We start from the raw sequence: 26,751 nt of genomic DNA, 5'->3' as shown, positions 1-26,751 counted from the left end.
TTAAACTGATTGAAGAGATGGCGCTGGAGGGCAGCGCAGATGACCTGAAGCTTTCAGTGAAGCCACAACGTGACACAACAGCAGGCGTCGGTTACATTTCCACATGGATTCAGACTAATACACTTGGATAAGTGATGCTCCTCAGCCTGTGGAATGTGGAATTCTTTAATGTTTATAGTCTCTCAACTTGGTGCAGTTCTTTGAAGTTGCTGAAGCACCACTAAACAGACATTTTCAGATGGCACAATATCTGTTTATATGAACTTGATTGCTCACATGAAAGTGAAGGAAAAGTGAAGCCCTCATCAAAACAAGCTGGAATGCAAAGTACAGTTGAATAGCTAAGAATGAATGTGTGATCACTGAAATGACACTACCTTTCATGTAACTTCAGTAAGTGCAGGATTAGAGCTGAATTAATCATTCAAAGATTAAAAAAAGCCCCTGATTAGAGTCTTGAACACCCACACAGCCCCAAGTTCCCAATGATTAATACTGTTAATGATTTGCCTTCAGGTTGAGATTAAAACAGCTAATTTTATCTAGTGTGGTGCTGCCACCAGTCCACTGTAATCACAGAGAGGAGAAAGCAACAGCAGTTTGTTGAGAGGACGCTCGGCCGAGAGCGGTTTATTCGCTTACAGGCGTGAAAACAGTGATCACGTGAGTGACGTGCATGTCGGTGTAGCAGTCAAAGCCTGATCTGAAATAAAGAGGCAGCTCAGCTATTCCAATATTTAAACAGAGAGTAGTCTGAAATGCAAACACATTAGTCTGGTTAATAATAAAGCATGTAACTTTTTTTCCCTCAGCACAGCTCTACCCAAAGCATGACATTGCTTAAGAACTCATTACAATAAGTGGAAGTTAAAGGAACAGTACATTTAGTTTCGGTAACTCCATTTATATTAAAGCTCAGGAGTGAAACAAACATATGGCTTTAGCATTTTGCATACGTTTATACAGAGGTCATCCCTGCAAGTGGTGTGAAAGCACTTCTCTGCACCAGCCAAGAAATGATTAACACTGTTAGCTGCCTGTAGTCAAACGGGGGGGAAAGCCACAGTGAGTGTGTTCGGGCCTGCTGCCTCTCTGGAGGATCCTGGAGGGTTTTAGCTGCAGAGCTTTGGGGGCGAGCGAGAGGAGGAGGGGAAGCTGATCTGTTCAGGGGGGCTGCAGAGACCACAAAAGGACCAAGTATGCAGGCATATCAGGCTCAGGACAGAACGAGTGACCAAAAAAAATACTTAAGCATTAATAAGAAAACCCTGATTTTTCTTTTTTAAATTAATAAATAAAAGTCAGCAACAATAAATAGCAAAAGCATATAGTTAGACTTGCAGAGTCCTGTAACGCTGGGTGTTAAGTAGCAGGTCACTGTGTTCATTTGACCGCTTACAACGCCTCTTCCATTTGGCTGACCACATCCTCTTCGTGCCACATCCTGTTTATTTCAAAGCTTCTAAGATAGAGCAATAATGTGCTGCAGTGTGCATTAACCCTTCTGTCGTCGCAGAGAGGAGACGCTGCTGATCCACACTGTAAGACATGCACTGGTGCTGGGACCTGCACCTGCTGACAAAACAGAGAGAAGAGAAAAAAGTAACCATGAAACCAAATCGCATTAAGGGAGCATTAAGACAATTCAGTGTTTCCCTCTGAGGAACAAAAACCTTCTCTTAAAAAAGGTCATGGAGCTCAGTGAAGCAGCAGTCCTGCAAGTATGTAGAGAAGAAAAAAAATCAAGGTCTTTTGAAGTATGATGTAAGTTTAGTAGAGTAAATTTTTAGCACAGGCTCTGTACACCTATTGAGCACAACACTGTGCCCAGCTGCCTAATATCATGTTTGTGCCCCTTTTGCTGCCAAAACATCCCTGACCCATCAAGGCACGGGCTCCACTAGCTGTGGTATCTGGCACCAGGATGTTAGCAACAGATCCTTTCAGTCCTGTAAGTTGAGATGTGGGGAATTTGGAGGCCAAGTCAACACCTCAAACTCATTGTTGTGCTCCTCAAACCATTCCAGCAGACATTACCCACAACCTAACAGTGCCTTCACCAGCTCACCTTATTCCTATAGAAGCATTTCCATACACAACAAACTGTGATGCTCTGTGTATTCTGACACCTTTCTGTCAGAACCAGCATTAAGTTTCCAGCAGTTTGAGCTACATGAGCTCGCCTGTTGGATCGGATCATGCGGGCCAGCCTTCACTCCCCGTTTGCATCAGTCAGCATTGCCTGTCCATGACCCTGCCAGCGGTTCACCACTGTTCCTTCCTTCCTTTAGTTTCTTCCTTCCTTTTCTTCCTTCCTTCCTTCCTTCCTTTTTTTTTTTTAATCAGAGATCAGATTATTATGCCCTCTCCTGCGAGGTTCCTTTGAAACATGTATACAGCTTTAAACTGCACTGCTCACTGCTCATGTATGCAGGCCTAAGCCGGTATCTGGTGGCAGTTGTTCAGGCGTTAATATTACAGTGAAACTTAATGCTGCCGACGAGGACAGCGTGGGCTTCAAACACATCTCCAAAGACTGTGTGCTGCTGTAGTGCAGTTTTTAATTCTTTGTATTTTGTCCCATTCGTCAGTGAACGCTGACACCGTGCAAAAAGCTTTTACCTATTTGCCTGAAAGCTTCTTCTTCATGCAGGATTTGAAAGAGACAAACTTTTCCTCCACTCGGACGCCCTGTGAATTATGTGCGAAAGGGGAAAGAAAGAGAAAGAAAGTCAGTTTGATTTGAAGAGAAGCCACTAGATGGCAGTATAGTGCCATATAAAGCTCAACTCTTTGAGTTGTGTTTCAGTGACAAAATGCAGCAGGAGTGTAATTTAAACATTACTATGTGGTGTATCTAAGGATACTGCAAGCTAAAGAAAAATGGCACAAAATCAGCCTTTACTTAAAGTCAAAATTAAGCAGAACACATGACGATTTTGTTACTAGAAGCTGATCAAGTAGAGGAAATTAGTATCGCTGAATGTAAACATGCATATTTGAGTTCTTAATTAAACCGTATTTTCCTGTTTGACTCTGATTTATGTGCTCACCTTTGAGCCCATTTGCACTGACAGAGAGAGTTAAAGAAAAAAAAAGCAGAAAATAGATCAATAATGCATAAAAGCCCTCAGCTGTCCTACCCCAGCACGGCGGTGCAGCCGGTCCTTCATGACGCCAACAAACTCCCTGTGGCTGAGCTTATTGTCGTGGTCCTCATCGAAGATCCTGAAGACAGTGCTGACCAAGTGGGGGGTCAGTTTGATGCCGGTGGCCACGTACACCGCTCTGGCAAATTCCTCTGCAGATGACACATTATCACATGTGTATTACCAATGTTAACAGTATCAAACATCAGTATCAAGCTTTGGATCCTCGCAATTATGTGGATCATACTTTGATACCATCCACCTAAACATTGCTGCAGTCCTGCCACGCTCCATGATTCCCCGGATCTCCGTCCAACTAAGCATCTGTGCGATATGTCAGACCAAGGACACGAGGCACCCTCAGAAGGCCTTATTTATGCCCTGAGTGGCTCCAAGCTGTTTTCGTGGCACCATCACCATATTAGGTTGGTGAATCTAATGCTGTGGTTGGTCAAAGGAGCAATATTATAAATATTAAAGCTCTCTCAACTTTTAAATGAAAGTCAGAGCGGTTAATTTATTCATGAAGAGCACAACTCAGACTGGTGGAGGAATTTACGACACTCTGTGCAACAAATAAATATACTTCTATTTTAATCGAATGGATTTAAGACTCGAGTTCTACACAAAGCATCGAATCACATTTTAAACAGGAGCAGCTAAAGCGCAGGCTGAACACTTCAGTCAAAGTCACCTATGAGTCAAAGGTCATCGAGCCCATCATCTCTGACCAGCCTCACAAAACTGCCTGTAGCTGCATGGGAGCAAATCCCTGCAGGCAGGTAACCTGCTGCACTGGAGGCTGCTTGAGCAGTTGTAATCTGTTAATACACTCACATGTAGATTCAGTGTTCAGGTGTGGATTTACTTTTTCTGGCTCTAGCTAGATGATGGTACCATTTTTTTTCAGATCTGTTAACGGTAATGATGCTAAGGAGACGTTTAAACTCTGCACTTTTTGTCTCTTTTTACAAACATAAAGAAATTGAACATTAGAGTTGGAATAATCATAAACTGTAGTTATATCACAGATTTCGACGTCATGCGACAGACTGGCGACCTGTCCAGGGTGTACCCTGCCTCTCGCCCTGAGACAGCTGGGATAGGCTTCAGTCCTCCCGCAAGCCTGAAAAAGGTTAAGCGGAAGAGAATGGATGGATGGATTTTTCTCGACTTAAAACTCTTCATAATTAGTCCAGGTAGACTACGAAATGGTTGGTCTTTTCTATAGAAGTTTAGAAGTTGTGTTTTTGGTTTTCCCCCATGAGTCAGAGACAGACAACAAGAAGTCAGAGACACAAAATAAAACTAAAATCACTTTAAAAGCACCTTCTGTCCATGCATCCACAATGTGAGACGTTACCTTGCCCAGTTGAGCGGTTGGCAAAGTTGTACATTTGCATGGCGATGGTAAAATCCTCCAGGTTGTTAAGGAATTGGAAGAAGGACCGAAACTCCTCAAAAGTGATTCCCTGCACAGGAATAATAACCAAATAAAAAAGGCAAAGCTTTTATTCACGGACACGATACCGCCGAGACACGTAAAGCAAACAAGACACATGTGTCAACACTCCGGCACCGTGTGCTAAAATTCACACAATGTGTAATCTGCTTTCTTTCATCTGGTGGGGAATCCTTTAGTGTGTGTGGGACCTTGGAGTCATCAGATAGATAACACACCCAAACAGACAAAGTATACATTGCTGGATTTTCCCTGTGCGGTATGGACACGCTGAGCTGTCAGCAGTGGGTGAGGAAGGGGGGGAGGATCGTCGCTTTTGGGAAGAGGTCAGGCCGTTTGCAGACTTTTCTAAAGCAGATTAACCTGATACTTGAATAAACAAAAACAAAAGTGATGAATCCCCAAACATCTCAGGCTTGGCTGATGACTATAACACTGAGCCCATTGATGTCCACTCAACCATCCTGCAGCTACTAGCTGCTTCTCTCGCCGGGGGCCCAGCCAAACAGACAACACACACAGCCGAACAAATGGAGTAATGACTAATCTGTGATGCTTTGCTGTTTTAACAATGTGAGAGCCATAAAATATCTCTCAGCGTAATGATGAGACCCACTTGATTATCAATGGAAATCTAGCAACAGGCTACTCCAGTTGGCTGAGGAGCTGCTGGCACCTTCTCATGCGGGTCAGCGTGCCAAGAGGAAAAACAAATTCAAGCCAAAATGAGGCTGTTTCACTCAACAGCTAATTCACAGAGCGGCATTAAAAGGAAGAGATGGGTGAAATGCTTCCATGTTCATGTAAACCAATATCTTCGCAGACTACTTCGGGATTAAAGCCCCACATCACCACGCGAGGATCCAAACTTTGTCTTTGTAGAAGAATCGTGATTCTACAGAGCATCTAGTGAAAAGTCTGCATAGCTTTTGGAAATCCCCTCCGACTGCTGGAGTGATGCAGTGTTATGACTTTTGCAGTTGTTTTTATTGGGGTTTAGCAATTTTGAAGCTTTGTGTTTTATTCGGGCCACACAGAAGTGGGAATTCTTTCATTTTGGGAATTTAACAGGACGGCCACAATATTTTGTGGCTTCACAAGGTCTTATCTTGTCTGATGTAGTAGTTTGCCAATTAGCAGCAACACATATCTTCCATTTAGGATAGAGAGTATACTGGACTATAGGGGCGATATCATTCCCATGCATATTTAAGTGCAAACTTAGTTGAATTAAACTAACCATCTTCAAGCTAAAGTTTGGCACAAAAAAAATGTCAACCCTCTTTTCTTATACTCAGCAGCTAATTACAGTGAAATCCAGTGAAATGCAGAAATTCTGAGCTGCGGCTGCTGCTGCAGAAAAACAAAGTCAATGCACAGTTGCCAAAAACTGCACTTCCCTGTGTGGCCACTTGAGGCTCCAAAAGCAAGCCGACTCATGGGCATCAGGGGGGACAATGTATACAACCTGCTGCAAAAATTATTTGGTCATTATAGCTAAGTCTACAGCAGCCAGGCAATTTAAGAAAACACAAGCAAATAGACAAAATGCTGCAAAAGCACACAAAACACAATGTTTCGGTTTCGGTGTTTTGTTGGCTTTTCAGTGCTTTTGCTGGTGTTTTCTCAGGCTGCAGTGCGTTTGACCTCTCAGGGCCACCGTATATTTACCCCTTCATAACAATTGTACTGACTATGACATGCATATAACTCAACTCTTCCAACTAAATGAAGGTTAAAGGTTTTGTGACAGCATGAATAAGACCACGGCCTTTATCATGCTGTATGATGAAGGGCATGGACACATGAATATGGTATTTTATTTTATTTTTTAAAGGTGCAATACTTTAAACTTCGGGTGACATTAGAGTTTTCATTCATACAGGCTATGATGAAAATACAGATGTACTTCTTAAATTCATTGTTAGGAAGTAGGGGGATACTTTGCGAGTATACTGGTGGTATTGGATTATATTATACTGTAGGTTAAACCTCGTTGTTTGAGTAATGTTCAAAGGGAAATTGAAGGTAAAAGCGCACCTTTTCATCTGGTATACTGTGACGCATGTTCTCCAGATACCCGCTAACATCCTCGACATTGGTGTAGCGAAGGAGGACCTGAGCAAAATCTTCCTCGCCGATGGTGGGCATGCCTTTGGAGTAGGAGAGGAACTCTATCTCAAGCACCTCTGTCTGCAGGTTGTCCATGAACCTGAAGGAGGGAGACAGACGGCAGCTGCTGACAGGAAACGCCATCGCCAGAAGCTTGGTACAAAGGAATACTTAACATAGTCAATAACAAAACCACTAACTGTCGGTGGGTTAGTACGGTACGGTATGAAAATGATTAATGGCCGTATAATAGCATCAGATAATGATTTTTTTTTTCCAGGGACATCGTCATTAATCACCGAGCAAGCAACGGGTTTCTCGACTCACTTGTAAAAATCCTCAAATTTCAACTCAGCTTTGCCTTTTTTCCCAAAGAAATGCACCAAGAGTGTGGTCTCCGATTTTAAGTCCACGTTCTATGAGAGGGAACAAAAGTTCACAGCATTAACACACAGATTTAGCTACAGACTGCAAAACCACACAATGCAACAAATCCCACTGATTACTGCAACCATTAAAGCAGAAACAAAGTTTCAACAAAACTTCCCATCCAGCTGTCAGGTTCAGCTTTTGAATGTTCCAGATTCAGCTCGACTCAGAATTAATTAATTCTCCTTTTTAACAAACGTGTGCCATGCAACAGAACCATCAGCCATGCCACGCTTCTTCCTGTCGACGCGCCATTTAAAAAATTCACACCACTGATTAGACAGATGCGTAAGTGGAGAGCGCTGTGCTCCCTAACACATTATTGTCAGATTCCAGCAGAAGCATCAGGAAACTGAGGATCATGCACAGCATCGTTTTTGTGATTATTTAGCAAAACAGCTAAAAAAAGTGCCCGGCTACCTCGGTGAGATCAGAAAACAGAACTTGACTCGTGCCACGTCTGAGAACATCCCACATGCCTCGGGCAGCCACATGCTGACCGTCTTTTTTTAGAACCTGTGGTAGCAATCGAAGCACAGCTGTTAGAAGACATAACACATCTGGTTCGTGTCACCAAGAGAAGGGGAATGGAAGGTGGATGAACAGACTCAGACGGTACACGGCGTTACAGGCGGGAGGATCGAGGAAACAGAGCGAGATGGAGAACTGGGCAGGCATACAAAAAAAAGACAGACAGACAGGTGAGCTGAATACCCACAGAGACAACGGGGACAGACACATGCAGAAACAGCGCGGGGCTGACACCTGCGTATCCGAGAGGCTGATCGGCCCTGACATGAGCCTGCGCTGCAGCGATGCATGCAGCCTCTTGGCAGGGATGTCGAGCCAACGTGGCTAACACATGTCCAAAGCATGCGAGGTGTAAGACCTGGAGGAGGATTCATGCCGGGTCAGCGCTGAAACTGAATCCGACAATATGTCATCGTTTGATGCTACACTGCAAAGTAAATGCAGGCAATCAAACACCTTCCATCTCCAGAACTGTAGTGTTTTTTTGCCCCACGTCACATCCACTGCTCGATGCTTACTGGAAGCCACTCTGCTGTATTTTTCTCAACGAGCTCGGGCGGCTTAGATCTTTGATTAACGGATAATTACCATTATTACAGTTTACACTTCTTCCTTAGCCTTCCCAGCTGCCGCGGAGCGACTACAGCTGCTCCAGAAAACATTTTCTCCTTACTGGTGTGCAATAAAAAAAAATTAAAAAAAGATCACAGGAAACCAGTCTTCTGTTTAGTGAAGAAAAACAAATGTAACTCCCACTTATGAAACAAAAGATGTTGGTCCCCTCTCATTCTCATTGTTTATTATTTCAACCCATCGTTTCTTGAGCCTCAAGGCCTCTCAAGTCCCGACATCACCTCCCTGAAAAACAAAAGTATTGCAAAAACCAACCAGAAGCAGCCAGCTGCTGCTGACACGTGTTCTTAAGTGTGGCTTGCTTCATTTCATAATATTTATTTATCTTATTCAGTTCTTTTTTTCATCTCTCAGGCCCGAGGGAGAAAGCGAGACAGCTGATAAAACAGCTCTTCGTCTACGCCTCAGTGCTTCTTAGCAGAGAGGGAGATGTACGGCATGATCCCGCAGCTAATTACGGAACAGCTCTTTAATGCTGGCCGCTGTTCCCATCTCATCCCATGAAAAGACTCTGAAACACTTGTAATTAGAATATGCTGGGGAAAGCCCAACCGCAGCACTCAAGACGTGCCTGTTATGTCTTATTAAAAAGGTTTGACTTTTGAACTCTGTGCAGGAAAGACACCTACAGTAAAGCAGAGGGAATCAAAACACACAAAAAAGAAAGAAGAAGAAGACACACCTACAGGTAAAGTGTTCAAACAGCGCTCTGAGTTAGCTGCAGGCTCTCCTACGTGTTTGCAGAGCGGCTTTCACAGTGCTTCTGCTGCTCCCGTCTGACTGGCATCTTCATGGTCAAACCCATCTCTAAAGGTAACCTGAGCCTAAATACCACTCCTCAAGAAACTGTAAAAATAAAACATGTGGGTCCGAGCAAAAGCGGTGTCAGTCTTCAGGTAAGAGCTTTTTGAAGTGAAATCTCTTGCCCAACACTGACAAAAGGCGAGTACATAAATCATCTGAGCTGCACCCCTCCTGCTTTTGCCACACACACAAATATGAGATAATTCTAAAGCACAGAGTGAGGTATTTCGGATTTCACTGAATGTGAAGTGAGGTTATCTCGGACAAATACGGGTGGTGTCAGCCCCTCAGAAACATGTATATTTCCTATGATAACTCAGGTTAAGGAGACCACATTCCAGAAAGCGTGCAAGAAGAGGCACCGTTTACAGGCTACATACGCTGCGAGCCTGGGATTTGTGATTTCCGTAAAGCTGCAGGCTCTGAAATGCAAAAGAAAAAAGACGACAGGTGAATTAGTGCAGAGCTTATAATTCACAATGTATTTTAAAACAGGAAGACAGCTGGAAAAGACATCAAGTCGAGACAGCGTATCTGACAATGGTCCCAAATTACTGTTAAGCCTTATAAACGCATGCACAGCCAGCCCATCCTGATCTAGAGAATCCATTCTAATGATCTTTTTGATAGTTATACGGGCGCAATTTTAATTCAAGGCCGTCCAGAGATGCTAACGTTTGTCCCAGCAGAATAAGCTCCTCTATGCTGCGTTCTTATGAGATAAGACCTCAAAGAGTCGCTCTTATCGCTCTATTGAGCTCGCCCTGTTTACATCCACCTGCATGCAGTGTAAGACAACTCCAAAAAGATGAAAGCCTTAGGCATGTTTTACCCTGTATGACCACCGTCACCTCTGTGCAGCGAGTTTTCTCTCTAGGATTACTGCAAGTGTCTCAAGTGAGCACAGACCCACACAGTCTGATCTGACCTCAATGTTGAGATTCAGACTGATGTCTTTAAATCTGCATTACTTCTTTTCTTTTTTTGGCACTAATGCGGGAAACAGAGCAGGCAGTAAACATGCCGTCTCACCAGCTTATTAAGTTCATATGAGAAGAAGACTGACAACATTTCATTGGAGGTTTCTGAATGTAAATCAATCATTCATTCTCCTTTCAGCTCTGATTTTGGCCTCCACCACCTCCTCAGGGACAATATGGCTCTTTAGCTGCAAACTATGTTCTGCTCTAAGGGGGCAGCATTCGTTGGATTTCTAAAAGCTCTTTTTTTCTTAGTTGGAAACAGTTAAAAAGAAGCTGTTGTAGCCCATAAAAAATAGCTAAATATATAAAAATTATGTTTTGTTTCAGCTCTGTCAGTTCACACCAATTCCCAGTTTGTGGTCAAAGTGCGAAAATGCACTGAATAATGAAGGAATGAAAACTGCAGTTCCTCAACGGCCATATGAGGTCATTAACAGTAAACTCCCTGTTAAAATGGCCAACTTAAGTAATGCTAGCAACACTTTTCTAGTGTTGCAACTCAAACCGGTGGCTGCTGTTTGTTGCTATACTTGTTTGGCATTCAGTTTTATCTCTACCGTTAGCGTATAACTCTCCAGCTCATTATCGTGTTCAGTTTAAATAAAAATAGCTTAGCTTGAGGCAAATTAGTGGTGGCATCTATCGTTTCCTCAGAACAGCTTTTGTGACACACTGAATTACCACCTTGTTGCATGTTGTTGCCATAGATTGTATGTCAGAGAGAGATGTCAAAAATGTGACTTCACCCACTGGCTAAGTCCTTCAAAGTGGGCTTCAGTGTGGAGCCAGAAATGAGCACATCTTGAATACTGAGCTATTAGTTTAGTTCACTAGCACCTCAAGGCCCTTTATATTGTAAGGTAAAGACACTACATTAATAGAGAAAAAACTGCAACAATCAGATTACTACCCCAACCACCAACATGAGTAAGTATTCTGTGACAGCGGGAAGGAAAAACTCCCTTTTAACAGGAAGAGACCTCAGTCGGAAACACACTCAGGGAGGGGCTGCCATCTGGGCTGATGATTTGCAAGATATCAATAGACTGTGTCCAGTGTGTGCACAGAGACAGGAAAAGGTGTTAAATTAACCCCACAGCAAGCCTCATTGCTTTTCTGATAAGCGCATAAAAAAACAGATCCAGACCTCCAATAGTTCCTATATGATAAGTTGCAAACTTTGTCACAGTGTTGCTTGTGCAGACGGCATGCAGCATGCTTTTCAGGCCTTTTCTGGTGAATCCAGGCTGATGAAAAAAACCATTAGAGCCACTAAAAAAGGATTTAAGCTCATACTTGCTGGTCCTGTCTTTGCATATCTTCAGTAATGTCTTTTCTGTCCTTCTTCTTACGGAAAATTTCTTCCAGCTAGGATAGAACATACCATATATTAAACATCAAATCCATGTGATTAAATCTGATAAATAATGGTGATTTCCATACCACCAAGAACTCCCTTTTGTCCACCATTTCATTTCCATCTGCGTCAAACATGTTGAAAGCAATCCTGAAGCCTGCATGGGGCTCTAGAAGCAAACACAATGGATTTACGTCAGACAGGCGTCTTTATATTGCTTTTTTAAAATATAAATTTTAAAGATAACAGAGTAAATCAGTTCAAAGGTATGCTGACTTGTTAAAATGCAGAGCAGGAAGAGGTACTCTGTATAACTGATGACACCTAGAACAAAGACAAAAAAAAGAAAAGAGTCAAAACAAGAAACAAAAACCTAAATGTTCCTTTTCACCCTCAAAATGGCATCAAATGACTTAACCAGGCAGCTCAAGGTGTTTGCAGATGTTCAAAGTCATGATGCCGAGATGAACAATCCATCCAAAGAAACAGAGCACGCCTTCAGACACAGGTAATCTCCTCGTGCTTGGCGATAACATCTTAAAAGGTGCCTTTTACTTCATGCTTGGTGTTCCCCTCACACAAACACCAACTTTACAACTGAGCTGACCTATCTGGACACAAACCCAAACAAATTTAAGGCCCGTGGCTTTCTGATCGTGTTTGGGTAACAAGGTGTAATACATTCTCGAGTGATCTGTCACTGATTGAGAATAGCCGATTTGGGCTTTGTGTCGCATCCTTCAGCCCCCTTTGTTGTGTGACACGGTAAAGAGAAGAGTAAGTGTCAGGAGACATCTCAACCAACTAAGGAGGCTTCTCCCTCCTGCCTCTGAAAGCATTCCCAAGCTTTTGTTTGCTCAGGAAGATCGAGAATCGAGGTAAGATAGTTCTGGGTGACTGCTCTGGATGTTATGGGAAAAGAATTCAGGTACGAGGTTTGCTGCAGGGAGATATCTTCAGAAAGAGGAACACTCGAGGAATAAAACCCAACTAGTCAGGAAAGATTTAGTTATTACCGTCTTATGCTTCTCCTTGGAGCTGGAAGCATTTTGCAAATGCACAAACTAAGGTGGGAGAAGATCATCAGTTGTGCATGGGATCAGCCATAAAATCATCGAAAAATATTCTAAAACAAAGCACCCAGCTCTCTCAGTTTGGCAGGTATGACCCTATAATGACAACAGATCTCTACCTTCAAAGCTTTTAAAGCTTAAACAGCTTGAAGACAGGGAAAAAAACTTTTAAGATTCCTGCCATGTCTCACCAATACCACACACCTTCACTCGTGGAGGGAGACCCCCCTTCTCCCTTCAAGCTCAGCCTCTGAGCTCAAGTAGATGTTGTTAGACAATACAAAGAATTCCACAAAAACACTTCATACAGAGTGGCAGTCCCGGAGATGTAATCCAATGCCATTCTTAGGCTTCATCATGTCCGTGGTGATCAGGGGGGTGGCCAGTGGGACATGTCTCGACACAGCTGGTTTCAAACAGCTCCCTCATTCTCAAAAGCAACGCTTTGTTCACAGATCAATCTAGTCCTTTTTTCACTGACAAAGCTGCAACGTTTAACAGCAGGATTAAAAGCTCCAAATCCCAGCATTGGCACTTAGCTAAAGCAACACAGGAGGAGAGCAGAACAGTGAGATCTGATGCTCCACTGCCACGTCTGACCTGCTGCGCTCAGAGTTTGAAGGCCCAGGTGGAAACATTAAAAGGGGACTTTGAGTCACACCGACAACTTCAGTTGGGCTTCGTGTGATCTCACGAAGACCTCAGGTTTGCGGCAGTTTCACAGTCTGCTGTTTTCAGCACATATAGGCTAAAGACGTGCAGAGTGCAGTGTTCATGTGTACGGTTTACGGGCCTCAGGAGCCTGCACGGTGCACACGGTGAAGACTGGGAAGTCACAATGTTGCCGAGTGCAAAGTGACAGATTTCAGTTGAGCTGTCAATGTAAAAACTTAGCACATAAATTCGATAATTTATGCCACCAACAAGAAATCACTACACTTGAGTAGGTGACACCAGAACATTTTAAAAGCTCTAACCTTCTTCATGTTTTAGCTTTTTAATTGTGCATGGTATAATGAGCATAGTGGCTCATAGTGTAGTGGTTTACAAGTGAAGGATCCCACTGTGTGTTTTGCATACTGTAATTAAAAGTAGAGGGCGATCATGGCTCAAGTGTTGGGAGTTCGCCTTGTAATCGGAAGGTTGCCGGTTCGAGCCCCGGCTCGGTCGTTGTGTCCTTGGGCAACACACTTCAAAGCCTACTGGTGTTGGCCAGAAGGGCCGATGGCGCGATATGGCAGCCTCGCTTCTGTCAGTCTGCCCCAGGGCAGCTGTGGCTACAACTGTAGCTTGCCTCCACCAGTGTGTGAATGTGTGTGTGGATGACTGGATGTGTAGAGTGCTTTGGGGTCCCTAGGGGACTAGTAAAAGCGCTCTACAAATACAGGTCATTTACCAAAACTTAGGGAAAATCTGTCTTGGTTGCCTTTTCTCCTTCGTATTTGTGACGCTCTGTCTGAAATGTAATACATTCTTCAGCAACCTGTCCTTTCTTTATATTTTATGAGCAAAATGGGAATATTTATTGAAACGTGCAAACATACAGGGAAATATAGTATAAAAGGCGAAAAGAGAGTTTGTACAATTCTAACGAGCTTAAAAGTGAATATTTGTATGATCACCTTTATTCTTCAGTGCAGACTGAACTCTCTTAGGCAGCTTTCTTTTCAATTCTTTAAGTAGTCTTCAGGAAGAGCTCTGAAACATTCAAAGCTCTTCTTTGTTCCAGGCTCTGCAAAGATGGTCCCACACTGCTTCAATAATGTTGCGGTCCGGGCTCCGGGGAGGCCAGTCCGTCACTGATAGTGTGTTTGTCTATCCAGGTATGGTTTTACTGTGTTGGGAGTATCCCCAGTGTGTCTTTTGTCCTGTCTTACTCCCCTCACATCCAACCAGTCAGCAGATGGCTGCCCCTCCCTGAGTCTGGTTCTGCTGGAGTTAAAAGGAAGTTTTTCCTTCCCACTGTCACCAAGTGCTTGCTGATAGGCCATCATAGGTTGTTTTGACAAGATTCCCAACACCACTGGCTGAAAGCACCTCAAACCATGACAGGGCCTCCACCGTGTTTTACAGTTGGCTGTAGACATTTACTGTTGTACCTCTCTCTCTCCAAAACATTCAAATCAGTCCAGTTCTTGTGTCATTCGGCATACGTACGTCAGCCTTTTGTCCCCGTTTCCCTTCCTTAAGAACGGCTTCTTGACAGCCACTGAGACCATTTCTGATGAGGTTTCAGTGAACAGTAGATGGATCAGCTAAAGGGTCAGATGCATTTCTCAGGTTTTGTCTCAGTTTATTAAAGACATGACTTTTCACATACTAATCAACTGCTGAAGTTAGTTTTTAAGCCTGGGTATTTTTTCATCTACTTCTCAAGTTTCCTTTTATTTTATGGATACAATGTGCACCATGCCAAAATCTTCCAAGTTTTCAGCTAATAAAGGCGCCCAGTGTCCAAAGAAAAACACGAAAGAGAACTGTTGCTCATGACCACTTTAAAAAAAACAAAATTAGAAGAAAGTCTGGCTCCTTGGAAGCAAAATATAAAGAAATAACCTGTGGATCAAGACTTTGGCAAAGTACTGTATATTTACTTGTATATATATAAAACCTTATATATACATGACCTCTCTGCATTGAATCATGTTGTTAATCTCTGGCTCACTTCCACAGCATGTTTTATATCCTGTTTTCTTTCTCTCACCCCAACCAATCACAGCAGATGGCCCCGCCCCTCCCTGAGCCTGGTTCTGTTGGAGGTTTCTTCCTGTTAAAAGAGTTTTTCCTTCCCACTGTCGCCTAAGTGCTTGCTCATAGGGAGTCAAACAATTGTTGGGTTTCTCCTCTGCATATATTATTGTAGAGTCTACCTTACAATACAAAGCGCCTTGGAGTGACCGTTGTTGTGATTTGGTGCTGTATAAATAAAACTGAATTAAATTGAACCAAACAAATAATTTATGTACTTGTGTTTTTTGGAGGTTGGGTCTGTGACCCAGCATTTTTCTGTTATTTTGTATTTTCTTTGCTTATATATTGAGATAACGTTAAGTTCTAGTATTATATTAGTTTGACTTGAGTTTTAGTCTCTTCTATGTCGCCAGATTTATGAATCTTTTCCTAACATTTGTAGCATTTTTAAGTGCTTTTTTTTTTTCAAGGATGCTTGTCACAGGCTGCTTACAGTCATAATTGTGTAATTTATGAGCTTCCAATAACTTCACCTTTGAAGCATTTTACTACAGACACAAACAAGCCTTGTTGTGTGTACTGTACCATCAATGAGCCATTCCTTCAAGAAAAGGTTATCTAAAAATATATCTATGACATGTTAGCAGACTGATGGAAAGATAAGATAGAAACTACGACCCACGCTTTCTGCTACAGATTGGCACATGGACAACAGAGCACGCACTGAACGAGACATGGGAGGGCCTTAAAAAATAAAATCTCACAAAGGATTTATGTGTACAGCAGGAACACAGAGAGTGGGTTCTTTACCTCGTTCATGGATATTTCTAAACAAATTAGATGATCCTTTCCAAACAGGTGGGGTATCAGCCAGCATCTTGTCTAATTCCTGCGAGAACAGAAGAAAATCCCTGATCTCACATTCATTTCTTAGCCCTTCAGTGTGATGTATTTGCTGGTGTTACAGTAATTTGAGAGGATTTTACACAGATAAGGAGGCTCTGTGAAGCAGCATCAAGGGCTACAAATGACGGGAAAACTCACCTTTTTCGTAAGGGACTTGCAGACTCTCCTACCTAAACGAAACAAGGCCAACAGTTAGTTGAGTCAAAAGTACAGGACTGGGAAGCACGAGTGAAAACAAATGTTTACAGGGACAGAAATATACGCTGTGTGTTTCCATGAGCACATTCCAGGGGCCAATAAAGCAGAAGATAAGCAGAACACATCATAAAAACACCTGGCTGGGAAACTGTGTCGATAACATTGACATTAACCCTCCACCGACACATTTTAAAGCCTCTGTCTGGAATAACGATCCTGCAGATCTTATGTATGGCAGCACTGAACAGAAAAGCATGGCTTTATTACAGCCACACAATTAACACTAAGCAGCTTCACAACAATAACAAATAGCGTGCCACTACCTTTCTGCCTCCTGTTTACCTTCATCATTAGATGCAGCGATAGAGGCCACACACCTGATGTTACAATCAATCACAGTAAGTCAAGACTGCCTTATCATTACATTTATGGTATCCGTGCTAAGTTGTTTGGTCTCTGTGGGTCCCTGTGACTTTGTTACCACATAAATGAGCCATAAAAGTAAGGTTGCTGGTAAAGATGTCTATCTTTATGCAGGTGTTATGACTGAAAGCACTTAGAGCTGTGTCTAATTGTCCGATGATACTTCGCAGGCCCTCAGCAACAAGGATATTCCGGAAAACAACACCCTGGGGGTTTTTTTTTTTGTTGCTTTTTTTAAAACTGCTATTAAATCATTGCGTAACTGAAAACAATCGGATGAAGGAGTGGAGATTTATCTGGTAACATGACGGACATGTAATTAAGCAAATGGCAGCTGACAAAAGCAGTTAATTCATTCGCAGAACAACAAAGCTCACGGAGGCCATGCGGCATCTGCTGTGTTTGTGAAGTAAATGGTAGACCAGGTCCTCGTGCACGGATGACAGAGACATCTTTAAATAAATCAAAGTCAGATAAATCTTTAATACAACAAATGTAATCTCACCAGAAGCATTATCGCCTGCTTTTAGGATGCCACTGAACTCAAGAGCCTGCTTTTCACTGTAAAATTAGCATCCCAGTAAATGATAAGGACTTGTCCCCACCCTGTCTTTGTGATCAGCCAAGGAGAAAAAAAAGATGCTGAATTCAAAACTCCATATTTTACACACATCCTGCAGTCTTAACCAGAGAAACTAAATGAGATTCCTTTGCCGAAGTTCCTGACTCCTGAAAAGTCTGATTTCTGGAATGGCACTTTCCGATATGAACCCCTGCGAGACACAATACAGCATAGTTACAGGTGCTAAATGTTGGTCCAACCCTAACCTGAGGCTCCAGGTAGCAGTCAATTGCCACTAAAAGCTATATTAGTATGAAAATAATTAACAAGATTATTGATAAAGGTGGAACGCAAAACCGTGAGATAAAGAGACGACAGTCAAGTAAAGTGTTACGTCCCTCTGCAGCCCAAACTGTCCTCGCACTGATGATGGTGGACTGTTTGGGTGTTGTATGGGCTTAATTAAACACCTGATGAGGTGTGGGTGGAAGCATGCCGGGTTGGCTTGGGAGGATACACCATTTCTTGCTGTCCATCATGCTCTCCTGGGTGTGTATTCAAGAGGCTCTGAGGACTCAAAAATGTTGGCTGAATAACGTGAATTAAAAAGCTAAAATATTTCAGCCAACTTAAATGTGCTTCAAGGGCCTGTAACCGTGACCAGTTTTCATAACAGGAAGGTACAATTTCGTGTGGCTTTGTTAAGTATACTAAAGTTATTTTACAAAAGAAGAAAAAGAAAAACAGCTGATTCTTCCATGGAATGAGCACCCGCGCCCTATATTTGAACCTGGTATGTCTGATTATTTTATAAAATGCTTGTTTATTATAAACAAGGCACAGCAGATGGCCCCGCCCCTCCCTGAGCCTGGTTCTGCTGAAGGTTTCTTCCTGTTAAAAGGGAGTTTTTCCTTCCCACTGTCACCAAAGTGCTTGCTCACAGGGGGTCGTGTGATTGTTGGGGTTTTCTCTGTTTGCTTTGATTTATTTTAGGGTCTTTACCTTAAAATATAAAGAGGTTTAATTGATTTTATATAGATAAAATAAGCTGAATTGAATTTTACATTGTGGCTTTATTTACTGAGCTGTAAGAAAAGAACCAAAACTCAATTTTACCATTTATTTCAATGTGCTAAAGCAATACACATAGGTGAACTGAAAAAAGGTTTTTTACTGTCAGTTTCTTGTTCTAAGGTCTCCAAAGGTCCTATTGGCTCAATAAAGGGCAAAGATTTAAAAGCAGTTTATGAATTGTTTGACCGTGTAGTGAAAAAAAGGAGGAAAACACACTCTTTATAGCCCCAAAGGCCACAGTGAAATCTTCAAGCTAATCCTGGCATTTTATAAAGTAGAATAAGTAAGAGATTAATTGACTGGCTAACCATTTGACCCGAGCACCAACACTCATTCCTTCATTCCTTTCAAAGCACATGTGGCACTGTGTTGTGAGCTGGCTGTCAGGAGCTGACTCACTCTTTGGTTCGCTCAGAGTGACCGACTCGATGAAGTTCAGCGGAGTCATGTAGAGCTGTCCCTCGTACTCCACCGAACTGAACAGACGAAATCTGTTTTCATAGGAGGACATGTAGGCATCTCCATCATCCAGACCGTAGGTCCTTGTCTGCAAGCACACACAGACACACATGCGCCGTGAAATACTGCAAATCATATCAGTGATTACAGTGTCTGAAAGATGCTTCTTATAAAATCCATGGAAGCTTTTTCTGTCACGAAAAGCCTCGCTCACATGGCACAACAAAGAAGCCCATGCTTTAATTCGGTAATGGGGCGCATGTTATGTCAGCCTTATTTTTCATCCCTGCACAGCAGATAATGTCCCTACAACTGCTCAAACCCAGGCAGATCAGAAGGCCGGACTGGTGAAGACAGAGTGGATCTCTCTGTCAGGTGGCACACCGCCAGGTCCACTGGGCACAGAGCAAACACCCGGGGAATGCGTGCCCCCCTCTGCTTAACCATTAAACCCCCTCTAACCACCCCCGCCTCTCATCAAATATCAGCATGTCCGCCAAACTCTGGTGTCCAGTTTCCTGTGTCCCTGGATCCCCCCTTTATGTGGACACCAGTTGAGCTTACCTCCCTCCTAGCCACAGATATCAAAGAAGCAATCTTTTCGCTGCGTGGAGCCAAGCGAGCACATCACACATGGTTTACGAGTTTGTTTACATCCCCCAATGATCTGTAAAAATCTTGTTAGCATTGTCGACACATTTCTGCGGTGCTGTGTAACAGGACACAATGCACACAGGTTAAACAATTAGAACCAGGCTGCAAAAGTCTGTGTATGAAGCTTATAATTGGTGCTGAAAAGAATGGGTATAAACAGGGGGAGACCTGAATCAGAAACATTTAAAAATCTGCTGAAGTGACAGCAATTACTTGTTTCTTTGGATTTTAATTTATCTATTTATTTATTTTTTGCAGTTGTCCTCTTTGTCTAAATGCTACTAAATACTATATACTTTCCAGCGTGTTTTAATCCTTTAAAGCCAATATTTGATACATGAATTTGGGGGGTTTTAGATTTCTACATCATCAGTGTGACTCCCCCTGATGTAGCAAATATGACACAAATTAAAACTCATACATGCAAATTAATATTTAATTTTTTTATCAGAAGGTTCACAAAAAGGATTTAATTTTCTGGCAATTACTTCATGTTTTAAAGAAGCTTTAAAGAATTAAAATGACTCCTTTGTGTGTTGTTCTGGTTTACAGCTGCTCAGATGCCATGAATTGTCCTTGCTTTTTGAAAGAAGGCAATGTTGCGCCTGAAAAGCAAAATCACCACAAAGGTTTCATTTACAAAGAAAACATAATATTTTAAAATAACATCCAGTCCTGTTTAGATAAGATGATCACTTACTGGCCACTTTATTAGATACACCTGTCCAAGTTCTTTTAAACACAAATATCTTATCAGCCAATCACATGGAAGCAACTCAATGCATTTAAACACATAGATGCAGTGAAGAAAACCTGATGGAGTCGAAACTGACCACCAGAATGGGGAAGAAATGTGATTTTTTTTAAGTGACTTTGAACATGGCATGGTTTTTAATGCCAGATTGGGATTTTCTCACACAGCCGTCTCTAGGCTTTACAGCGAGTGGTCTAAAAAAGAGAAAATATCCAGTGAGCAGCAATTCTCTGGGCAAAAATGCCATGTTGATGCCAGAGGTCAGGGGAGAATGGCCAGATTGCTTCAGGCTGATAGGAAGGCAACAGTAACTCAACACAACCAAGGTATGCTGAAGAGCATCTCTGAATGCACAACACGTCTAAGTTTGAAACAGATGGGCTACAGCAGCAGAAGAACAGAGGCTATAATTCACACCAGCTCACCAAAACTGAACAAGAGAAGGTTGGGGAAAAAGACTCCTAGTCTAATGAGTCTCAATTTCTCAAGAGACATTTGGATAGTAGGGCCACAATTTGGCAGAAACAACATGAAAGCATGATCCATCCTGCCTTGTATCGACAGTTTAGGCTGGTGGTGGTGTGTGATGGTGCAGGGCATATTTTCTTGGCACACTTGGGGCTTGTTAGTAACAACTAAGTATCATTTAAACACTATAGCCTACCTGAGTATTGTATCGATTATACTCATCCCCTTATTATCACAGTCTTGACCTCTTGAACATGACAGTGAGTTCACTGCACTCAAATGGCCTCCACAGTCACCGGATCTCAGTCAAACAGAGCACCTTTGGGATGTGCTGATACAGGAGACTCCTATCGTGGAAGTGAAGCCGACACATCAGCAGCAACTATGTGATGCTGTCAAGTCAACATTGACCAGAACCTCAGAAGAGTGTTTCCACCACCTTGTTGCATTTATGAAACGAAGAATTAAAGCAGCTGTGAAGGTAAAAGAGTGAAACCTGGTAATAGGACGGTGCATCTGACAAACTGATCCGTGAGAGTATAGATAGAGGAAGTATACTGTAGTATATATCGTCATACTACAAGTCATTCAGACCACTTACAAAATGCTAAAATAGTAAATTATAGAAAAGTATTTTAGAAAACACCACACAGAACAAATTCTGATATTAACAAATACACTGCAGCACAGTATCTGGTTACAAATGCAGTCAGGTGTTCCTCTTATGTTGTCCACCACTTAAATCTACACAGCAGTGCGTACACAACATTAAATGTTCAGTCTTGGCCCATAGGCTGTAAGCCAATCAGGCAAAACCTTCAGTCATGGTGGCCACGCGATCTGGGACGCCTTTTGACCACTTTTTTTTTTTTGCCATTTCAGCACCAAAGGTCGCGGATAGCTCCTTATGGTAACGACATATAATTATAACTGTCACTTCACGTGCACGAGACAGTCTTGGTGATCACGTGCTGGGGTTCAGGTTGCTGCTGTTCATTGAAGATAAACTGAGAGTATTTTTAATTTCTTTCCTCTCTCTCTGTGTGTGTGTGTGTGTGTGTGTGTGTGTGTGTGTGTGTGTGTGTGTGTGTGTGTGTGTGTGTGTGTGTGTGTGTGTGTGTGTGTGTGTGTGTTGGAGTGAGCTGAATGTTGTCGCCATACAGCAGCCGCTGCTTACTTTATCGTACCTTATCGGTGGCGGAAACTGATGGCAGCGCCAGATGCATGAGTCGAGCCTCGACGTGGCTCTTCAGTCCGGGGCGCCTACCGACGTGCGAGCGGCAGGAGTAATAATAGTAATAGTAATAATAAGCGGCGCCGGCTGTGATGCTCGCTCCCGCTGCGATAAGTTTCTGCGCTTTAGTCGCCTTTGAGGGTGTTTGAGGCGGTTTCTGCGCCGTGAACGTCTCTGCTTTGGAGCTGAATGAAACGATAAGCCTGCGCAGTGCAGCCATGGCTGTTTACACTATGGTGTCGTAACCGATATCACGCGCACACACAGACAGAGAGAGAGGGAGAGCAGGGGAGCTCGAGCCGTCTGCTACTCGCGAGCTCGCGAGAAATGCCGTGGGTATTTCAAGTAGCTCGTGGATTAAAGAACGTCAAATTTGTAGGAGTGAAAGAACTGCTGGGGGGGGAAACTACACGTAGAGTTATATCTCGTGTAAAAGGTGATGTAAAGTGGTTTATAGTTTATCTTTGCTATTTTTGGTTTTATTTTAAGTGATGCGCGCTCAGTTTAAGCCACCAGCCCACCAACAACTCTCTTTCTCTCTCACTGAGATAAGAGGGGGAAAAGGCCCTGTAAGGGCACGTCTAATCTGACAGCCCCGCCCACTACGAGTCCTGTGGTTTTGCACCTGCCTCTGAGCACAAAACCTCCAGGAGCTCCTTTTACCTGCACTGCAGCGTTCAACGAGCCCCTTACTTACTGAAACCTCCGCCACGGCACAACAGAGGCGCGAGCATCTACTGTGGACAGGTATGCAACATGCGGGCTGTCTGACCAGCAACTGCAGCCCACCTCCAACTGATGAAGAAGGCGCACCTTAAAAAAAACAACCCAACAACAACCCGGAGAAGTCTGTGCAGCCAGTAGCTGAGATTTTCTGAGTGTTTGATGTCAGGGGAAACGAACCCGAGGCTGTGACTGCCACACGGGGACATGTGCTAAGTAACACAGGAGGAGAAGGGACGTAAACATGCAATAAGTGGCAGCCAGGTAGCCTACTACGCAAGAGCGCTCCCTCCGGACCTCCTCTCTGAACTTTACCCGCTGAGCTCGGACGCGATGGCTGCTGCTGGTGGTGGTGCTGCCACTCTGGGAGAAGTTGGAGGCGTCTGGCACGGCATCGACGGTGTCGCACAAGTCGGCTCTCATTTCTTCCTCACGGAGAGCCAGACGCGGCTGGAAGAGCACCTCGTACCTGGGGACAGATTCTCGGATTTAACGCACCTCAAAGGAATTCTCAGGAGGAGGCAGTTGTACTGCAGAACTGGATTTCATCTGGAAATACTTCCGGATGGCACAGTGCAAGGCACGAGGAAGGACCACAGCCGTTTTGGTAAATACTAAGATCATTTTTTTCAAAATATAATTCCACTTGCAGAAAAGTAGTTGAGATTAAACAAATGAGAGGAAGAACGAAAACGCGCCAACAATGGTATTAGAACAGACAGGTTTCGATCTGATTCTGATTATTTACAAATATTAATTGTGGTAATGAACTGAGTTTCTTTGATCGTATTCTTTTATCTCTGCCAGGCTTTACAGAACAACTGTGTTATTCTCCTGCAGGTATTTTGGAATTCATAAGCCTGGCTGTTGGATTGATAAGCATTAAAGGGGTGGACAGTGGACTCTATCTGGGGATGAACAACAAAGGAGAGCTGTATGGCTCTGTAAGTATCATTTCTCTTGTTCCTGTTGCCCAAATCTTTATTTCTCAATTTTTTCCCCTGCGAAAGACTTTTTCATTCCTCTATAATTAATAATCCTAATGAATAACTGGGATGTGTGTTTCTGTTTCCCCCCACATCATGTTGCAGAAGGAGCTCACGGCTGATTGTGTCTTCAGGGAGCAGTTTGAGGAGAACTGGTACAACACGTATTCATCCAACCGCTACAAGCACGGAGACAAAGGGACGCGTTACTTTGTGGCATTAAATAAAGATGGGACACCAAGGGATGGGACTAAATCCAGGCGGCACCAGAAATTTACACACTTCTTGCCCAGGCCTGTGGACCCTGAGCGCGTGCCAGAGCTGTACAGGGATATCCTGGGACACAGCTGAGAGCTGGAGGCCTGGTCCAGATCAGGAATAGATGCTTAAAAAGCCTTGGCAGGCAGTCCTGGGAGCAGAAAGGAAGAAGGAGGGACGCAGGCGGGGATGTGACCGGTCGCAGGCTGGTGAACAGCAGCCCGACCAGCGGGGATAAAGGCATCGGAGAAGGGGGTGGGGGGCCTCTTGTAGGAATGCACGGGCCATCATCTCTCAGCAGCCAGGAGGACAGGCTAGAATGTCTGCACGCTCTGCATGAGGGCGTCATTTGTTTCCACAAAAGTACCTGCGTGGATTAGGAGACAAATAAGAAGCAGGGCTGAACGGTTGTGGAGTATCTCCTCAGTTGGACAGAGATGCCAGCTGGTGTGGAGTCTGTGGGAATCTGTGACATTACAAGATGGTACTACAGTGTCACTCAGAGAGACGTAGCTTGATCAGAAGGACTTTGAAGGAATACAGATTTTTCTTTAATCTCACCTGTCTTTAGACCTGTTTAAAAAAACAAAGTGTAAAAGCTTATTTATTCATTTTAGATACACATATTTATGCTATATATTTATTTATTTGAGAATATATTTTTACAGCTAGAATTGTAACGATAATATAGAAAACAAAAGCCCACTAGAAACTGTACTATAGAAAAACTGACACACTGAACTGAACTGTCATTTATTCAGCTAGTACTAATGACTAAAAAATTATAAAAAAAAACAATAGCAAATTCTTTGAAAAGATTCCCACATCTGGCATGCATTTTATCATAATGTGATTACTGTGAATTTTTTTTTTTTTTTTTTGACACGGCAACTGACACGGGGGTATTTAAATAAAAAAAAAATAAAAAAAAGGTGTGCTTTACTGGTTAACTTTGCCTCTGAACAGTTTAAACCTGCTTATGAGATCAATGTTGTCTTTCTTTATGGATGCCATTACGCCTGGAGACGAATCATAGACCTGATGGATGCATAAAACTTCAAAGCTTCCCTCCCGAACGCTCCAATCGTAGAGGACATGATCGAAGCCAAATAAAATCTGACCTTTAGCTCGGGTCCTGCCACTTTAGCAGCTGCATAAAAAGAAGAGGTCAGGGCGATAAGGATTAAGAAAGTCCTGCTCACCATTTGAGATTTGTAGCCTTGTTGTCATGTCCTATTAAAGAATGTCCAGGTGGCCAAGACATCTTTAAGAAATTGTAGTCTCTCTTTCTCTCTTTTTTTTCTCAATATGTCTTTATGTTCAAAATATTAATTGCACATGAACATCAAAATAAAACTACATTGCAGTATCTCTTATCTGTACACAGTTTCCTCCATGGTTGGGATCAGATCTGTGTTGAAGCATGAAAGATCAGTCTGTGAACTGTGTGTGTGAGTGTGTGAGCCAGTGGGGTTGTCTTGATATGGATAGTCAACCCTGCTGCCAACTCTCTCCTGTCTACAGAGTGATACTGTGGGACTTTCCCACCTGCACACCTTGAACATCAACTGCTGTCGATTAATGACAGCATCCAGGAGTGGATTATATATCCTGCACGCACGTGGACATCCCCCTGTCCATCCAGTAAACGCACGCAGGCCTATTCCAGCATGTCTTTCTTTAGACACTCAGTTTTCAAACAGGGCTTTGTTCCTGTCTTGTTCCATGTTTTCCAGAGTTTGTCCGTGACTTTGACCTGGAGCTTTTTGCTGTTTTTGTTCCCGACATCTCCAACAATACTAATGTTTCAGTGCAGGCTTTGTCGCCATTGCCTTTGTAGGCACGAAAAGCAGACTTTGTCCAATCTAAGCGCGTAAGCCCTCCCTTTTCACATTTTGAAGGTCATCTCTTTAAACATGCTGGAAATCCTGACTTGTGATACCTGATGCCCAGAAGTGCTCTTTGGCACTTGTTAAACTGGTGGGGTTTTTTGGAGTCAACTTGGCCCCTTTAGACAGATGCTTTTGTTCCCCCCGTTCCTCCTCCTCCTCCAGGTGGTCCACGACTCCTTGCTGAAAACACTTAAACCCCTTCGTCCACACCCACTCTGGAGGGCCGTCTGCCATGCTTAATGGATGCTCCACCGACTTTCATCGCGTCCTCAGCAGCGGCCTTAAAGAGCCCTCGGGAGGGAAAAGCAAATCAAGTTTGTGTGAATGTGTGGGTATGGCATGAGTCCACTGGCAGGTGTGGAAGTCAGTGATCTTCCTCATCTATCTTCACAGTCCAGTCAGGCAGCGCAGGTGTTCCCTCAGCACTCCAGCTCTCACACTCTGATCTCAGGCCTGCTGTTTGTCAGCTGGGAACATGACTTAGCAGCAGCAGCAGAAGGAGGAGGAGGGTGGAAATATAGCCAGCTTTGTTGTCTGCCCCCAATTATCAGAGAGCATAATTTCTATATTTAGAAGGCTGCATTGGGGAAGACAGGGGAGGTGCCGAGAAGCTCACCTGTTGCTTTAAAGCTGTGGCCACTTCTAAGACTGTGTTTGCACAGGGATGGTGCCTGCAGCTTTGTGTCATTGCAATCCTGCAACTATTGATTTCAGGCTCTTTGTTGTTTGTTTATTCCTTAGTAAATTGCTGTGCGCACAAATTATTAGCTGCATGTGTGTTTATGGGCATTACAGCAGAAGTGTAAGTATAGCGTTATCCACTTGATACTTTTAGGCTTTTATCCTAGTCTATGGAGAGACACAGAGAAAGAGGGAGAGAGAGGCATTCCGGAAAAATCTACATCCAGCCTTCCCAAATATCATCCCTTGATCCAA

General features: G+C 43.2%; 2 protein-coding genes across 4 annotated transcripts; one reads left to right on the top strand and one right to left on the bottom strand.

Moving 5' to 3' along the window:
* Positions 1-599: 599 nt before the first annotated feature.
* micu3b (mitochondrial calcium uptake 3b) lies at positions 600-22,231 on the bottom strand. Of its 3 annotated transcripts, none has more exons than XM_026187692.2 (15): positions 21,910-22,231; positions 18,787-18,934; positions 16,269-16,300; positions 16,035-16,113; positions 11,737-11,784; positions 11,547-11,629; positions 11,400-11,471; positions 9,501-9,542; positions 7,573-7,668; positions 7,051-7,139; positions 6,652-6,823; positions 4,513-4,621; positions 3,144-3,301; positions 2,623-2,691; positions 600-1,575 (listed from the first exon to the last, which is right to left on the bottom strand). In XM_026187692.2, exons 1-14 carry the CDS (start codon positions 22,174-22,176, stop codon positions 2,623-2,625), a joined length of 1,464 nt encoding a protein of 487 aa, XP_026043477.1. In that variant the 5' UTR covers positions 22,177-22,231; the 3' UTR covers positions 600-1,575. The 3 variants fall into 3 exon arrangements, with proteins under 3 accessions (XP_026043477.1, XP_026043495.1, XP_026043486.1); XM_026187701.2 differs by having other exon boundaries at positions 1,434-1,572; XM_026187710.2 differs by lacking the exon at positions 7,573-7,668.
* A 392-nt stretch (positions 22,232-22,623) lies between these two features.
* fgf20b (fibroblast growth factor 20b) lies at positions 22,624-25,292 on the top strand. The gene is made up of 3 exons (XM_026187758.2): positions 22,624-23,286; positions 23,520-23,623; positions 23,771-25,292. Exons 1-3 carry the CDS (start codon positions 23,013-23,015, stop codon positions 24,014-24,016), a joined length of 624 nt encoding a protein of 207 aa, XP_026043543.1. The 5' UTR covers positions 22,624-23,012; the 3' UTR covers positions 24,017-25,292.
* The last annotated feature ends 1,459 nt before the right edge of the window (positions 25,293-26,751 follow it).

Source organism: Astatotilapia calliptera, chromosome 2 (genome assembly GCF_964374335.1).
Source record: "Astatotilapia calliptera chromosome 2, fAstCal68.1, whole genome shotgun sequence".
Lineage (NCBI taxonomy): Eukaryota > Metazoa > Chordata > Actinopteri > Cichliformes > Cichlidae > Astatotilapia > Astatotilapia calliptera.
The sequence above is the reverse complement of the archived record's forward strand: the minus strand, read 5'-3'. Positions and strand labels throughout refer to the sequence as shown.

Excerpts from the sequence above, each read along its gene's own strand:
- micu3b (XM_026187692.2), bottom strand. The coding sequence starts at position 22,176 with ATGGCTGCACTGCGCAGGCTTATCGTTTCATTCAGCTCCAAAGCAGAG. Across the intron at positions 9,543-11,399 it reads TGCAAAGACAGGACCAGCAA|AGCCTGCAGCTTTACGGAAA; the intron begins GTATGAGCTTAA and ends TTTGCATTTCAG. Across the intron at positions 2,692-3,143 it reads GGCTGCACCGCCGTGCTGGG|GGCGTCCGAGTGGAGGAAAA; the intron begins GTAGGACAGCTG and ends CATAATTCACAG.
- fgf20b (XM_026187758.2), top strand. The coding sequence starts at position 23,013 with ATGGCTGCTGCTGGTGGTGGTGCTGCCACTCTGGGAGAAGTTGGAGGC. Across the intron at positions 23,287-23,519 it reads GAAGGACCACAGCCGTTTTG|GTATTTTGGAATTCATAAGC; the intron begins GTAAATACTAAG and ends ATTCTCCTGCAG. Across the intron at positions 23,624-23,770 it reads AAGGAGAGCTGTATGGCTCT|AAGGAGCTCACGGCTGATTG; the intron begins GTAAGTATCATT and ends ATCATGTTGCAG.